This window comes from Mobula birostris, chromosome 8 (assembly GCF_030028105.1).
Source record: "Mobula birostris isolate sMobBir1 chromosome 8, sMobBir1.hap1, whole genome shotgun sequence".
Lineage (NCBI taxonomy): Eukaryota > Metazoa > Chordata > Chondrichthyes > Myliobatiformes > Myliobatidae > Mobula > Mobula birostris.
Genome location: NC_092377.1, coordinates 76,613,133 through 76,629,532, shown reverse-complemented (window position 1 = coordinate 76,629,532; position 16,400 = coordinate 76,613,133). Strand labels below are relative to the sequence as shown.

General features: G+C 42.9%; 1 protein-coding gene across 5 annotated transcripts in view; it reads left to right on the top strand.

Annotated features, from left to right (window-relative positions):
• LOC140201416 (BTB/POZ domain-containing protein 3) overlaps positions 1-16,400 on the top strand; it is an 84,907-nt gene that overhangs the window by 59,268 nt on the left and 9,239 nt on the right. For 4 of the 5 annotated variants that reach the window (XM_072265487.1, XM_072265486.1, XM_072265485.1 and 1 more), the window contains one exon: positions 2,120-2,238. In XM_072265487.1, the coding sequence (XP_072121588.1) occupies positions 2,120-2,238 (119 nt within the window). Of the gene's footprint in view, positions 1-295; positions 343-2,119; positions 2,239-16,400 lie in introns of those variants that run through there. The other variant, XM_072265489.1, reaches the window with a different exon arrangement.

Genomic DNA, 16,400 nt, shown 5'->3' with positions numbered 1-16,400 from the left:
ATAGTTCTTCTGCAGACGTTGACTATCTTGCTTGCTTCTGTCTCTCCAGGAAATCCCAGACAGCCTCGATGATGTTGAGATCAGGGCTCTGTGAAGGCCATACCATTTGAGACTATATAAAAAATCTAGGGTGCCAAAACCTTTAGTACAGTACTGCATTGTCACATGAAGCAATGCTTTTCCTAATTAAAGGTAACATTCAAAGACAAGCAAGCCCACCTAGTTCAGGGCAGGCAGCATCTCTGAAAATGAATGAACAGTTGCCATTTTGGGCTGAGTCTCCAACAGAACTGGAAAGGAAGGGGGAAGAAAAACAAGTGGCAGAAGGAGAAGGAGGACAAGGTAGGAGGTGCTAGGTGAAGTCAGATGGATGTGGAAGTTAAAGGGCCGGAGCAGAAGGAATCTGAGGGAGGGGAGAGAGAACCATGGGATAACGGGAAGAAGGAGGGGCACCGGGGGAGGTGATAGGCAGGTGAGGAGAAGAGGTAAAAGGCCAGAATGAGGAATAGAAGGTGGGGGGGGGGGTAGAAAAAAAAGAGAAAAAAAATTACCAGAAGAAAAAATAAATGTTCAAGCCATCAGGTCGGAGGCTACCTAGATGAGGTGTTGCTCCTTCACCCTGAGAGTGGCATCATGGCAGAAGAGGAGGCCACAGACCAACATGTCAGAATGGGAATAGGGATAGGAATTAAAATGGTTGGCCACTGGGAAATTCTGCTTTTGGTGGCTGGAGCAGAGGTGCTCAACAAAACAGTCCCCCAGTATAAGATATGTCGGGTCTCACCAGTGTAGAGAAGGCCACATGAGGAGCACTGGATACAAAGAACGACCCCCGCAGGTTCGTAAGTGAAATGTTGCCTCACCTGGAAGGACTGTTTGGGGTTCTGAATTGAGATGAGGGAAGAGGTTAATAGGCAGGTGCAGCATTTCTCTCCTTGCAGGGATACGTGCCAGGTGGGAGATTAGTGGGGAGGGACGAATGGGCAATGGAATTGCAGTGGGAGCAACCCCTGTAGAAAATGGAGGAGGGGGAATGTAAAGATGTGTTTGATGGTAAGATTCCTTTGAAGGTGGCGGAGATTGCAGGGAATGAAGTGTTGGATGTGGAAACTCAAGGGATGGGAGGGGATGGGAGGTAATGGGAAGATGGGGTGAATGCAGATGTCTGGGAAATGACACAAGTTGGGAGACAGCTTTGTTGAGCATCTCTGCTCTATCCACCAAAAGTGGGATTTCCCAGTGGTCAACCATTTTAATTCCTATCCACATTACGGTTCATGGCCTCTTCTTCTGCAACAATGAGGCCACTCTCCGGGTAGAGGAGCAACACCTCAGATTCCATCCAGTTAGCCTCCATCCTGATTTCTCCTTCCAGTTCACTTATCCCACCTGGTTTTACTCAACACCCACTAGCTTGTCCTCTTTCCCCTCCCCACACTTGCTCTTCTAGAGTCATTCTCCTTCCTTTCCAGACCTGATGAAGAGTGTCAGCCTGAAACAAATACTGTTTGTTCATTTTCATAAATTCTTCCAGCACTTTGTGTGTGTTACTCTGGATTTCCAGCATCTTGTGTTTAATATCTTCTTCAGGTGGGAAACTGGCTATCAGAACTGCCCACACTTTTTTTTTACCCCATTTAGACAGTCTGATTTTTTAAATAATTGCAAAAGATTATATATCTTTTCCTCTGTGCTGGGGCTGGCAGGAGAGAATTATCTGTCAAATCTTTTAATCACATTTAAGCACCACATGCAGTGTGTACTGATTGGCCTCCTTACTATAATATGCTGTGTTTCACAGCTCTGTGACCAATGCAAAATGACTGGGAATCCCTCTGCACCACAATCTGGGTCATCATTGTGTCTGTTGTGTGGGATCAATGTTCATGGTCGAATCATAGTATATCTTCAGGAAAGTAACGTAGTGCTACAAATTAGATTATTTTAGCACCATATAAAATTGCAATTCCATCTGCAGTTTCTTGTTAATGCCTTGGGGTGCAATTTATATATTTTTTTGCAAGCACAGATTTAGTCTTTTGCACGTTGGTGAGTATTTGTGTAGGATTGAAAGTCCATACTGCCGTTTGATTATAACTAGTCTCCTTTCCTCTTGAAGTACGTTTTGGCTGTTGGGAGCTCAGTATTTCATGCAATGTTTTATGGGGATCTTGCTGAAGATAAGGAAGAAATTAGAATTCCTGACGTTGAGCCCGTTGCTTTTCTCGCTATGTTGAAGTAAGTGCTGTTCTCTGTTAATTAACTCTGTTCAACTCCTTTGAGTAACGAAGTTTTGTTACAAGGGAAATGGTGTCTCAGCGATATGAGAGTGGGAGTGGATTACAATAAAATTATATAGCGTCAAATACAACCAGACACGTTGTACGCTTGCTAAAATGTCTTTAAAGTTTATTCAGTTGCTCAAATTTGTTGCTAAAATTAGTGACTTAGCTTTGAACTTCCAGCAGACTTTATTTATTACCCTTAAAAACTGTAGGCATGAAAAGTTTAAGCACCATCATCTATTAATCTAGAATTCATATTGTATTACTTATCCAAACACCCAACAACAAGATACAGCTTTTTAAAACATATAGGGGATATGGGCTTCACAAGCTGAGCTGATATTTAATTGCTCACCCCAGCTGCCCTTGAGAATTGCCCATCCCTAGTTGTACTTCAAATACTTTTCTAAGTTAAGAGTGTCAACTTCTGTAAGGTAGGAGTGAGCATACTTAATTTAGTAAAGTATTTGAAGGCTTACCACAGGAATATTATCAAAAGTTTCACCATGAGCCACTTGAGGAGAGCTGAACCAGAGCTTACAGTCCAATCAGCATAAGACATTTTCCCATGTTGATATCTGGTAGTCGATAAGAAGAGTAGCATTGCCACTAAATATAATTGGGGAAATAGGACTTTTCTTTTCATGAAAATGAGCTTCTATAGTTAGAACAGCAAAATTAGTATTATACTTCCTTGTTCTTGACACATTCTGTATAAAAAAACAGATCTCTACAGTTGTATAAAAGTTTAACAAAATGTAAGTTTGTAACTGAAGGCAGAACATCCTCAATGTGAGTTCCAGTTTTCTGAATGTGAAGTAGATCAAGAGAACTTTGGCTATAAACAATCCAGCTCCCAAAGCCAGCTGGACTTTTAGTACATTTTTATTTGAATTCATAAGGTGTATTGATTGCATGCTTCCAAGGCTGAATGCTTTTTCTTTGTTGGTAATGAGATCACACTAAGGGTCTCAAACTTTAGATGTTAACTTCCCATGTAAACTGTTGCTGCTTACAAAATGACATTATGTACAAGTAGCCCTAATGTCATCAAAAACAACTTTTTTTTAAAGGGTTTGATAATTAACATGTCTGAAAGTAGTAGTTAGAGCTAGATGCCTGTGTGTGTGTGTGTGTGTGTGTGAGAGAGAGAGATTTGATATTTGTACAGATAATATTTACGTTCATATTAAATTCTAAATGGGTCATGCCAGGGAACCCTCTTGATTTGCCCTGAGGTCTCTGTTAATTTATAAAAGTTAGCATACTCCAGGGAATTCAATGTGAGCACAAGGTCAAATGGAAAGAAAATTCCATTATGCAAAGTACTGAATCCTGAGGCATTTTGAGAAAAGTTACTTTAGATACAAGTGTCTCGACACAAGCTCTTGTGGGATTTGTAATTTAAATGAAAATTATTTGCTGGAAATAAAAAAAAAAACATTTCTAGAAATACTCAGTTAGTCAGGCAGCATCTTTGGAGGGGAAAACAGGTAAATTTTTAGGTTACAGGTTTCCCCCGTCATCTGACGGTAGAGCGTTCCTATGAAACGGTTCGTAAGCCGAAATGTCGTAAAGGAAAGAAACAATTACCATTTATTTATATGAGAAAATTTTGTGAGCGTTCGCAGACCCAAAAATAACCTACCAAATCATGCCAAATAACACATAAAACCTAAAATAACAGTAACATGTAATAAAAGCAGGAATGATATGATAAATACACAGCCTATATAAAGTAGAAATACTTTTCCACAATCATTACTGAGCTGTTCTCCGTAGTGAAAATCTCACGCAAGCGCTGTCAGCAGAAAATCTCACGCAAGCGCTGTTGGCAAGAACACTCTCTCCAGTAACCTTTAAGCTATGAAGCTGCCAAATCATACCAAATAACACGTAAAAATACACAGCCTATATAAAGTAGAAATAATGTATGTTCACGGGAATCGGGAAGACAGCGAGCACACTGATGATGGTGTGTTAGACTGAGTCGTTGCAGGTTGGGGTGGTGCAGTGGCTCCCCACCCTCCAGGCCGCTGAGTGATACATTGCTGCGAAGAATGCAGGGGTCCAGCGGTAGCTGGGAGGTACACAGCACATCTTTAAGAAAAAAGCTGAAACATACATGCTAATTAACTAGGTGCCACCTGTAATTGTTGGCCCAGATCAGTGCCGATTTCTGATTGCGTTGTCTCTGATCTGGGTGGACAATTACATGTCGGCGGCACCTAATTAATTAGCATGTTTATTTCAGCTTTTATTTAAAGATGTGCTGTGTGCCTCCCAGCTACCTTTGCATTCTCCGCGAATCGATATCTGTCCATGTCCTGGGGGTTGGGGGTGGTGGGACACTGGGGTGTCATCTCGTCACCTGTTTCCATTAGAGCAGGCATCTCATCTTCTTCTACCTCTGCCCACCTCGATGTCGAAGGTCAAGGTTCGTCGTCTGCTGTGGCTGATGTGGAAGGCTTGCTTGACTGCTGAGCCTCGCGCATTTTTCTATCACACAGTTCTTTAATAAGGACTCAAACCATCCTGCAAATATCCCCTAAACCGACGTACCCTTTCAAAATTAAAGTCGTACTTTATCATTACTCATTCAGTTTCGATTGTTATCCTTTTCTCTTCCAATTGCATCAGCTCTTCATCTGTCAGTTCTTGGTGATGGGATGCCAAAACCTCTTCAACATCATCTTCCACAAGCCAAACTCACGTTGTCCTTACTTCGTTCACCACGATCAAAACACTTAATTATGTCTAGTTTTACCGTAAGTGTAACACCCTCACGAGCTCTTTCAGGCTTTTCCGATACCATAGAACTCATCTTGTAATCGGCTGCTCACAGGCACGTGTTAAAGCAAAGCAGTTCTGAACCCAGGGAGAGCGGCTGCTTGGGGCGCGCTGCCTTTTATCGCGCACTGATTTTTTCGCACACTGATTTTTTATCACGCACTGATTTTTTTTTTCGTAACAGTGAAAACACCTTCTGAAAGCGAAAACAGGGTACTAATGTAAGTCTTTCGTAACAGTGAGGTTTCGTAAAGCGAACGTTCGAAAAGCGGGGGACACCTGTACTGATCATTTGCAGAACCGTGAAATCTGTAGTTCTGTTCTTGCTCAGCAGGTTTCTAGTTTGAAATACTGCGCCATTGGATTTGGGTGGGGTGGGCGTAGTAACGGCAGAAATGTGAGTGGTGTTATGGTACAATGGGCAGGGTTGCAGGGATATTGTGGAGTTAAGGTGTGGTGTGGTGATGCGGGGATGGGTGTGTGTGTGATGAGTTAACTTGGCCTATGATGACTTTGTAGTTGGGTGAATGTATTGCTTTAGGAGGGATGTGGTGTGGTGGGCTAGCTTGTGTGGGCAGACAGGTTTTAACAGGTTAGGTAGGGATGTGGTGGAGTTGTGGTGAGTCTGCTTCGGTGATATACATTTCCCAAAATTGTAGCAGCTGTCACAAATAATTTGAAAATCAACTGGTGATGCAAAACACTTGTCATTAGTAAGACTTTTCTTGAATAACTATATTTGCTGGGGTATATTTATTTAAATATAATCACCATTTAAGTAACTATTTATAATTGTAAGAAGTAGTTCATATTTCCTGTCTGATAGTATTTCATAATAACTGCTTTATGTACTCATTCCAAATGCTTGTCAGGCACTTACCATTTTAATTGAACTTTGAGACTTGTGTATAGGCACATCTGTCTAGGGAGCCCCAAGTTTCATTGACAGCCTCCAGACACACTTCACTCCACCCCCACCAGAGCCAATCTCTCTCACTCACTCTATTGTGTACACACACACACACAATCCCTAGTCAGAACTTACATCTGTGGCCCGAAGAGGGTCATTCTTGGCTCAAGTTTAATTTGCTTCATCGCTTTAGCTTTGAATATATGAAAAGTGCAGTGTTACCGACGTTGATGATGCTATAATTTGTACCTCATTTTCCACTACCATGGATGCTCCACTCCTGGAGAAAGCTTTCCGTGGCAGTGAAGACTTGCCGCCCAAGCTCAGTGTGGATGAGTGGTGGGTCCAGATGTTTAATTCTCCTTCAGAGAGCTGGAGTTCCTTAAAATATCACTTCAGAGAGGGAAAAATCTACACTTGGCTTCTTTCAATCCCTTCAGGCTGAAATCAAAAACAGGAATAGTGAAAGAATTTGCACTTATGTATGGTCCAGCACTGCCAAAATGGCTGTTGTGATGTGTCCAGTGTGGTAGTGTAGTGGGTAGTGCTTGTCGCTCTCACTTCCAGCTTCCATACGTAGCGCACAGGCCCACCGGTGTGTGGACACTCCCTGGTGCTCGTGAACCAGATCCCCAGCTATGGATGAGTAACCTCACTGCCTTGTGACAGCCTCAGGAGACATAACGGCTAGGGGAACAAATCCGGAGTGGAGCCCCTGAGGCGGCTGGACATCTTTGAACATCTTTCTGGCAGCTCCTGCAGCCAAGCTGGTGCCAAACATATTGCTTCATAATCTTTCCTTTGGACTACACTGGTGAGGCTGAGAGAGGGATCTTCATAACTGGGCATCTCAGGATCTCCATACCTTCCACCCAGGCTTGTGATAATGATCATCATCGCCCATTGTCCCTCAAGACAGGCGGATGCCAACCACCACTGTATATGGTTTTCCTGTATGAAACAGCACCAGATTGCTCACAGCAAACTTCCACAAGCAGCATCATGATATTCATCATAAAATCTGTCCTCTTTTGGCAGTGGTCCCCAACCTCCGGGCTGCGGACCCATACATTGCCGCGAAGAATGCAGTGGTGTAGCAGTAGTCGGACCGCACCAGCACATCTTTAAGAAAAAAGCCAAAATAAACAAGCTAATTAATTAGGTGCTGCCCGGCACGTAGATGTCGGCCCAGATCAGAGGCGACGCATTCGGCAATCGCCTCTGATCTGGGCCGACATTTACGTGCCAGGCGGCACCTAATTAATTAACTTGTTTATTTCGGCTTTTTTCTTAAAGATGTGCTGGGTGTGTTCTGGCTACCGCTGTACTGCTGCATTCTTCGCGGCAATGTATGGGTCCGCAGCCCGGAGGTTAGGGACCACCGTCTTATGGTGCCAATTGAGGTGCATTAGGTTCCTTAAGGTTGTCATAATCAGTGGCTATAATGGAGATAAGCTCCCACCACCTACTAAATGCTCCTCATGGTGTGCGTCTCAAGCAGCCTCTGACAACCTGGCCTTCATGTGTGGCTGAGCTACTGAGCCTGGCTGAACCATTTCTACTGACAGAGAGAGGGACAAAGGCAGATGATGGGCACCATAAAACCAGTCGCTTTGGGCAAAAGGTGCTCGTCAGCCAAGGCGGGCAGATCACCTTGGAGAAGGAAGACCGTGATCTCAATCCTCCATTGCCCTGCAGCTATACTCACTCATGGGGCAGTCTTCGGGAGTAAACCTCGAGGGAAAATCTGGAGCTGGAGTTCCTAAGGCACTCCGATGTTGAGTTCAACTCCTGAGATGCCGCTGGAGCCCAACTGTGTCGATCTCTGCCGTTCCTTTGGATTCATCAGCTGAGTGGAGGATGGAGTGGGGAGCCTGCTGTGTGGGCATCTGCTTGCTCTCCGTGTTGTGCTGCCCTAGCGTGTATATCATGGGGACAGCTAGGATGCAATATGCATTGTCAACCCCAACCGATGGAGGGCCTCAAGATGAGGTGTATGTTGCCAGAATACAAGAGATATTATCCCAGCACTTCCACAAAATAGTGCCATAGGGTTTTTAATATCCAGCTGCTGAGAGGGTGAAAGAGGCTTTGATTCAATGTTTCATTCTGAATGAAGGCACTGAATACAGCTCAGTAATCTCCCAATATTGCACAAAGATAATAAGCTACTTTTTCCTATGTCTAAGACCCTGGAGTAGAACTTTCATTCATAGCTCTGTGACTCAGGTAAGAGGACAACTAACTGAGCCACACTTACTGAGGTGACTGAGAGCAGCAATAATTGTGTCAAAGTCTTCCACTAATAATTTGGGTTATTTGACAATCTACAGCTAATCGTGGGTTTACTGTTGTTTTAATACAGTAATCCATCTGAAAATAAGATTGCATTTGTTGTAGGGCTTTTGGATGTCCCCAAGCACTTTGAAACCAATTAAGTATTTTTGAAGAGTAGTCATTATTAGCAATGCATAAATCTTTTCTTTTAATTTTGAAGGCAAAATTTAACGCCTGTGAATTGGAAAGTCATTCAAGCATTCAACATGACGATATCAAGGCTATATCCTTCTTTAATTCTGAGGTGCATTCAATCACTGGCAATAGAATTGCTAATTACTTAAGAGCTGTAGTCTCTTTAGTCCTAGCTACACAATCTGAATTCACCAGTCTCTAGTTAGATTTTATAAAAATTAGCAGAATTGAAATAGCCCCAAATGGCAGTCTGGGGAAAAAAAGAAGAATGAGAGACAGATTGAATTGCTACTTTGAATAAACTGACACATAAAGAGCTCAAATGTAGTTAGGACGTGCGAGAAAAGATGTTCCCAGTAAAAAAAACATCCATCTTTATAACTTGCAAGAGCAAGTAAAATTAGTTCTGCTTGGCATGCCAGTGGATAATAAACTGGTCAGATTTTCATTCTTGCCACATGGCAAGTTTGATTGTGAAATACAGAATGGAACAGGGCCGATTACAGTCAATAAAATAACTGGGTATATAGTGTATAGCTGAGAGATTCTTTCATGATATGTTCCAGATTGGGATGCTGCATAAATTCCCACCTGTAGGGTTTTACATTGCATCAACGATTCACTCTCACTCCCTTATGATTAAAATCAATTAGCTTTATTTGTCCATGAAAAGTAATCTCAAGTTGATTAAAGTGGTTACAGGTTACAAAAACAAAGAAACCTGGAACTGTTCAGCAGGTCAAATGTGGTGGGAAAGATAGGCAGTGTTTCATATTGCCCTTCATCAGAAATGGAAAATGAGAAGACAAACATGTTTTTAAGTTGCAGAGAGGGAAAGAGGTGGGGAGAACAGTGGGAATGGCTCTGGTAGGGTGCACACCATGGTTGTCAAAGTAACAACTACTTCAAGAACTGACAGAACAAAATGGCGCAGAAACAAGTTGAACTACAGACAATCCCTGCATTATGGTCAGTCAGATGACAGAAATTCTCCTTTACAATATTTACAAGTTATGCCTCAGAAATTTGAGGTCTATAGTAAAATTTGCTGTCACAGAATTTCAGTGGAAAAAAATTACCACACTATTTACTTTCAACTCACATTCCTTGACACCTGCCCAGATGATGTGGTTGCACTTTGCAGAAAATTGTGATGCAGATCTTTTTTTAGGATAGAAACACTCCAGAGCACAGGGATTGCCTGCATAGCAAATTGAAACAGAAAGGCACAGCCATGTCCATGAAAATGGGAGGCGGGTTACCTAAAATTCTCAAACTCGATGTTAAATTATGAGAGTTCTGCTGTGCCTAATCAGCAGATGAGATGCTGTTCCTCAAACTTAGGATGGATATCAAAGGAGTAATATTGGACATCAAAAGCAAGATATTAGAGTGGGACAGGGGTAGAGACTGGCAGGTAGAGGCTCAGGTTCACTCTTGTGAACTGAATGGAGGTTCATTCCTAAGTCATCAGCCTATTTACTTTAGGTTTCTGCCAAAACATTGACTCTCACCAAATGATGCTGTTTGACTTACTGGACTGTTTCCAGCATATGTGGTTTTATGTTGCAATTAATTAGTGGTCCAAAAAAAGCAAAAAATGCTGGGGGAAACTCATTAAGTCCAGCTGCATCTGCGGGAAAGAAACAATCATTATTTCAGGTCTGCAACCCTGCATCATTTTTGTTTTTTCTATCTCTTTTCAATTCCTGTCCTTCCCTGATCTCTGAGTAGCTGACTACACTTTTCCTTTGTTCTGACAAAGGGCCGCAAGCCCACAACTTTGACTGTTTCATGTTCCACAGTTGTTGCCTGACATGCTGAGTTTTTACCAGCACTTTATGTTTTCGTTCAGGTTTCCAGGTTCTGCAGTTTTTTGTTGCCATTAATTAAAATGGTAGTGTAGAATACAATAATAAGGTTATTATATGAACAGTTAAGTCTTGGGTGGAGGAGAACTGCCCAGTAGCTGTTGTAGGCTGAGCTCCGCTGAACGTATAACAAAGATATCAGCATTGTTTTCCTAGTGAGGTTAATAGGTTAGCCCTAATCCAGCATCGATTCCTCCATAGCTCTTGCAGAGTCAGAGTTTTGACATAATGTTGCATTTTCCCATTCTCCTTCTACAGGGATATTCCTGTTGCTCCTTTCACATTAAATTTCATGCTAAAATTTGCTTGTTTCCAGCAGGCAATCGTTTATGAATTGATAATGCTGAGTCCCTTGGTATCCACAGCACTATCTCTATCTAACCTTATCAGCTTTGTTGATTTCTGTTCTCTGTGTCTTCTTCTCGTATCTACCAGTGACTAACCACATTTTTCCCATGTGCTGATAACATTTCTTGTTTTCCCATCATTGGCTCCCATTGCTTGGTAACATAGCTTGTACGTTTATTCTCACAACATTATATCAAAACTCTCTGACAAACCCTCAGACTCCATAAGACCTGGAAATAAAAGGTTGGCATCAATAGAAATCAAAACTATTGGAGTGTTGTAAATATCCACTGTCTTCCAGGGTTGGAAGACTGCTACCCTTACCCATCTTGGGCTTATTAAGACTCCTGTCCCAAACCAACTTGGTCATTCTCAAGCAAAAGAAGAAGCACTATAGGAACTCCATAGGCCAGGCATCGCCTGTGGAGGATAATGGGCAGTCAATGTTTTGGGTTGAGATCCTTCATTTGTATTTGCCTCTTAAGTAACCTCTGAACTGGTTTGGCAATTTTTTCATGTGTAGACAAATGCATGTACCTTCTTTCTTCTTTTTGAATACCCAGATATATTTATGCCTTACATTGTTTTCTGTTTGTGAAGATAATAGTTTTCCGATCCCTCATTGTGGTAAGGGGAGAGAATGTCGATAGTGTGGCCAGGAAATGCAAAAGATTGGTTTATCCCTTCTGGTTTTTGTAGATCGTGTCATTTCCTACAAGAAATCAGAATTATCAGAGAAATGTCTCTTCTTGGAATGGCTAAGCCTGAAAGGTTTTTTACAGTTTCTTGATAGAAAGAAACAGATTGACTGAAAGTAAAGATCAGGAGATATGTAAGTCAGGCTGTCAATTCACTGTCATCTGGTTTGCAGTGTCACACAACTAGAGCTCTGCTTCAGAGTGTTAATGATGTTACTCAAGTAAAAATAGGCTTGTTGTTTAAATATTATAAAAAGAAGCTGTTCCTTTTGTAAATGGTTCAAAGACCTGGAAGGCCAGATTCATTATTTTGACCAGAGGTACACGGGCAGCATGTGAAGAAATACCTGTATGCAGAGCAAGGCTGTAATGATGGTAGAATGAGAACCAATCTGATCCTTCAAAGGTAAATTGAAGAGGCAATTCAAGGACAATAATTTTGTAGGGGGGACAGTGAAAGAGCAGGCAATCATACTTGTGGGACTTCTCTGTTAGGAATCACCATGTATCTGATGTGTCAAGTATCCTCTTTCAATTCCATTAATTTTCAATGATTCTAATGACTCTAAATAACTAAATGAGACAATGAAAGTGCAATTTTAAGCCAAAACAGTAGACCTCTCATTCTTGCCTCATTGCTCCCTCATCTTTCTTTCCCACTCATTCTATTTACTTAACTTTAATGTTAAGGTTTTATCTGCCTGGGTTAAGTCAGTCTACATTATGTTCTGTTTTTATGTTCTAAGTTCTTTACTTGATATATTTCTGTTTCTGTATTAATTTATGAAATAGAGCTGTCACTGAACGGCTTCACTCCTAAATGCCCTTAAGAGTGCTTTGGCCATTCCAGTAAGATGGCAGCGTACTTGGATGCAGCAGCCTTTCTAGGTCCAAACACAAAGGGATAATTGTTCATCTTTTATGTCATTTCTATGACCGCAAGACGTTGCTGGATATTAAGAACACCGAGGACTGTAGGTCTACCCCACTAGCGAGTTGCTCAGCAGCAGTGGAGCTGGATTTGATGTGCACCGTATTGCAGCCTGCTCAGCCACCCAGGGAAGAAGGCAACAGAGACAGTGCATGATGGAACATCTGACTGTCTTGGATGTTTGTACTGTGATTGCAAGATGCTGTTAGGCATTGTCATTGTAGAATATTGCGAGTCCGATTCACTGGTTGATTGGTGAGACCAGTGGCCGAGGAACTGCATGGCCTTGATGTTGCGTGGACCAGGCCCTTATGCCTCGGGGTCGCCTGTTGCAGCTGCCAGGGAAGGAGATGCCGGAGCTGGCTGTGTGCCACTGGATTCTGTGCTGGTTTTGGGGCTGGCCCTCCCATCGGTGCTGCTGTCCAGTGCATTATTCCGAGGCTGCACTTGCGCAAGATGAGAACTGCTGAGTGCTATTTCATATAGAAACATGGCTCCAAGGCATCTTCCATGCACCATCAATCCACAGGCCATGATGCTCAGGAACTTGGGCTATATTATTATTTTTATTTGCTTTGTTTTGTAACTATGTTTCTCTACTATCATAATGATACGTGCTGTTTGCTGTGTTTTTGTTGTGTATGTTGGTACCGTTTTTTGCGCCTTGGCCTCAGAGGAACGCTGTTTCGTTTGGCTGTATTCTTGTGTATGGTTGAATGACCACAATTAAGTTTCAACCTGAACTTGAACTTGGCTTCCTGGCCCCTTCTGTGGAGAGTTAAATGCCAAATGCATTGCTGAAGATATGAAGCCGTACTTACTCGTACAAACTATTATCTATCTAGGGACAGTATTGAACCAGATGGGCTTTAATAACAAACTGGTAGTTCCATGTTTGGCCTAATGGATAACAGCTTTTCATTCCAAGTTTATTTAATCTACTGAATGCATTAACTTAGGTGGATTTGACTGATTATTAGTCCAGCCACAGAAACACTCTGCAGTAATGCACTCAGTTTGTCACTATGCTAATAATTTCCCTCTGCCCGCATTCTGCATTTTGAAGTTGGGACTTATAAACATACCGGCTTTAATTTGGGCAGAAATGAGAATGGAAAAGTTTAACTTTTCTTCATCCAAAGCCAAAAGAGTAATAAAGAGCAAGATTGATAATGGTTAATATATTAAAACATGGCATGTATAGGATGGCAAACAAGAGAATATCTGCAGATTCTGGAAATTCAAGCATCTACCCCCACCAGCAAGGCCTCAAGGCTCTCAGTTTCTTTCTGGACACCAGATCCAACCCGTTCCCCTCCACCACCAATCTCCTCCACCTGGCTGAATGTGCTCACTCTCAATAATTTCTCTTTCAGCTCCCCCCACTTGCTTCAAACAAAGGGTGTAGTCGAGAGCACTCACATGGTTCCCAGCTTTTTCTGCATTGTTGGTGGCTACGTGGAACAGTCTATGTTCCAAGCCTGCGCTACCCACTCCACTACTTCTACTATATGACACTGACAACTGCATTGGCGCTGCTTCCTGCACCCATGCCTAGCTCCTCCACCCAGCCCTGAAATTTACCTGGTCCATTGGGAGACGGCTTTGCCGAACACCTACGCTCCATCCGACAGAAAAACAGGATCTCAGTGGATCTCCCAGTGGCCACCCATTCTAATTCCACTTCGCAGTTCCATTCCCACATATGAGTCCATGGCTTCCTCTACTGTCATGATAGGACCACACTCAGGTTGGAGGAGCAACACCTTATATTCCATCTAGGTACCCTCCAACCTGACGACATGAACATCAATTTCTCAAACTTCCTGTAATGCCCCCCCTCACCATTCCCCATTCCCATTTCTCTTTCTCACCTTATCTCTTTACCTGCCCATCGCATCCCTCTAGTGCTCCTCCCCTCTTCTCCATTTTTTCTTCCATGGCCTTATGTCTTCTATCAGATCCCCCCTTCGCCAGCCCTGTATTTCTTTCACCAATGAACTTCCCAGCTTTTTACTTCACCCCTCCCCCACCCCCACCCCCTTTGCTGGTTTCACCTATCACTTAGTGTTTCTTCCTCTCCTCCCCCCACCTTCTAACTCTGACTGCTCCTGATGAAGGGTCTTGGCCTGAATTGTCGACTGTACTCTTTTCCATAGATGCTGCTTGGTCTGCTGAGTTCCTCCAGCATCTTGTGTGTGATGCATAGAATGGGCTGTGCCAAACAACTATCCACAGCAGATGGGCAGGGACATGACAATTATCAAGTTCCAATGCAGTCACAAGTTGTCAGATTGGTCTGATGTGCAGCTTATCACTTTAAATATTTACTAAGAACTTCCCTTAGATTAGTGCAGCAGAAAACCGGAATTGTTTCAGAGGTTTTGATTGCTGGGAATCAATGGAATACCATTTAGTATAAGGTGTAGCAAAGAAGGTAAACAGATTGAATCCGCCATGATCTAGTACAGCGGTCCCCAACCACCGGGCCGCGGACCGGTACCGGGCCGCAGAGCATGCACTACCGGGCCGCGAGGGAGCGATATGATTTGGTGATATGAGTCAGCTGCACCTTTCCTCATTCCCTGTCACGGCCACTGATCAGCCATTACGCATGCGAGGTCATGACCTGCGCGTCATCGTGTCAGGGCGGGAAGGCGATCAACTCCTTGAGCTTGCAAATGACGACGGGCTGAAAAGTATGTTTGATATAACATCTCTGTCAGCAGTTTGGATCAAAGTCAAGGCTAATTATCCTGAGATAGCCACGAAAGCACTGAAAACGTTGCTTCTATTTCCAACATTTTTCTGCGAAGTGGAGTTTTCTGCAATGAATTCAACGAAAACTAAACTGCGGAATAGACTGGGCATCAGGAATGCCCTTCGAGTATTGCTGTCTCCCATCACTCCTCGATAGGATGGTGTTGGTGCAGGGAAACAAGCCCAGGGCTCACACTGATTCAGCGATATTGGTGCGTGGCAATGATTTTATATATTCATATGGGGAAAATATGTGCTGTGTGTTTAATATCCAAATGTTACTTAAAATGTTATGATGCTATTGACTTATAAGTGACATATATAACCGTATAACAATTACAGCACGGAAACAGGCCATCTCGGCCCTTCTAGTCCGTGCCGAACGCTACTCTCACCTAGTCCCGCCGACCTGCACTCAGCCTATAACCCTCCATTCCTTTCCTGTCCATATACCTATCCATTTTTTTCTTTAAATGATCATATCGAGCCTGCTTCTGCCACTTCTATAGGAAGTTCGTTCAATACTTACTTCAAGTTCCCCTGATAATTAACTTATCATTATATTCATGCGAGGAAAATATGCGCTCTGTGTTTAATGTTAAATTTGTTAGATAAACCCTTTTAGAAACAAAATTGAGTGTATAACCCGCTTATAACCTATATTCCGGTAGTCATTAACAGCCACCCCCCATGAACAGAATCGCCAAAAAGGATTTGCTGGGGGGGGCGGGGGAGGAGGGAAATCAGCAAGTAACAATGGGCATTGGTGCCCACGCAAGGCTTCATGGTCATTGTAGTCTTTTGGGTAAACAACGTATTTGGCTGCTACCCTTGTCCATTGGCAACGCTACCACCCCCGCCCCCCCCCCCCCCCGGGTCGGCTGGTCCGCAAGAATATTGTCAATATTAAACCGGTCCGCAGTGCAAAAAAGGTTGGGGACCCCTGATCTAGTAGATTGATGGAGTGTGCTCCTTTGAAAATAAAGCTGAGAAGGTCACTGATGTGTGCCTGGGGGGAGTACTTTGGAACCATAATTCTGTTAGTTTCAAGATAAATGGAAAAAGATATGGCTACAAATTAAAGCCCTAGATTTGAGGTAAAGCTAATTTTGACAGCATTAGACAGGATCTTGCAGATGTTGATTGGGGGAGGCTGTTAAAGGAGCGTCTGGCAGGGCTTTTAAAATGAGATAGGACAAGTGCAGGACCATGCTCCTGTTCCAATGGGAGATTAGAGAACCCTGGGTGACAAGGAATACTGGGGCTATGATCCGGAGAAAGAATGAGGTTTATATTAGTTTTAGGAGGCTGGGATCAAATGAGTCCCTCAAAGTG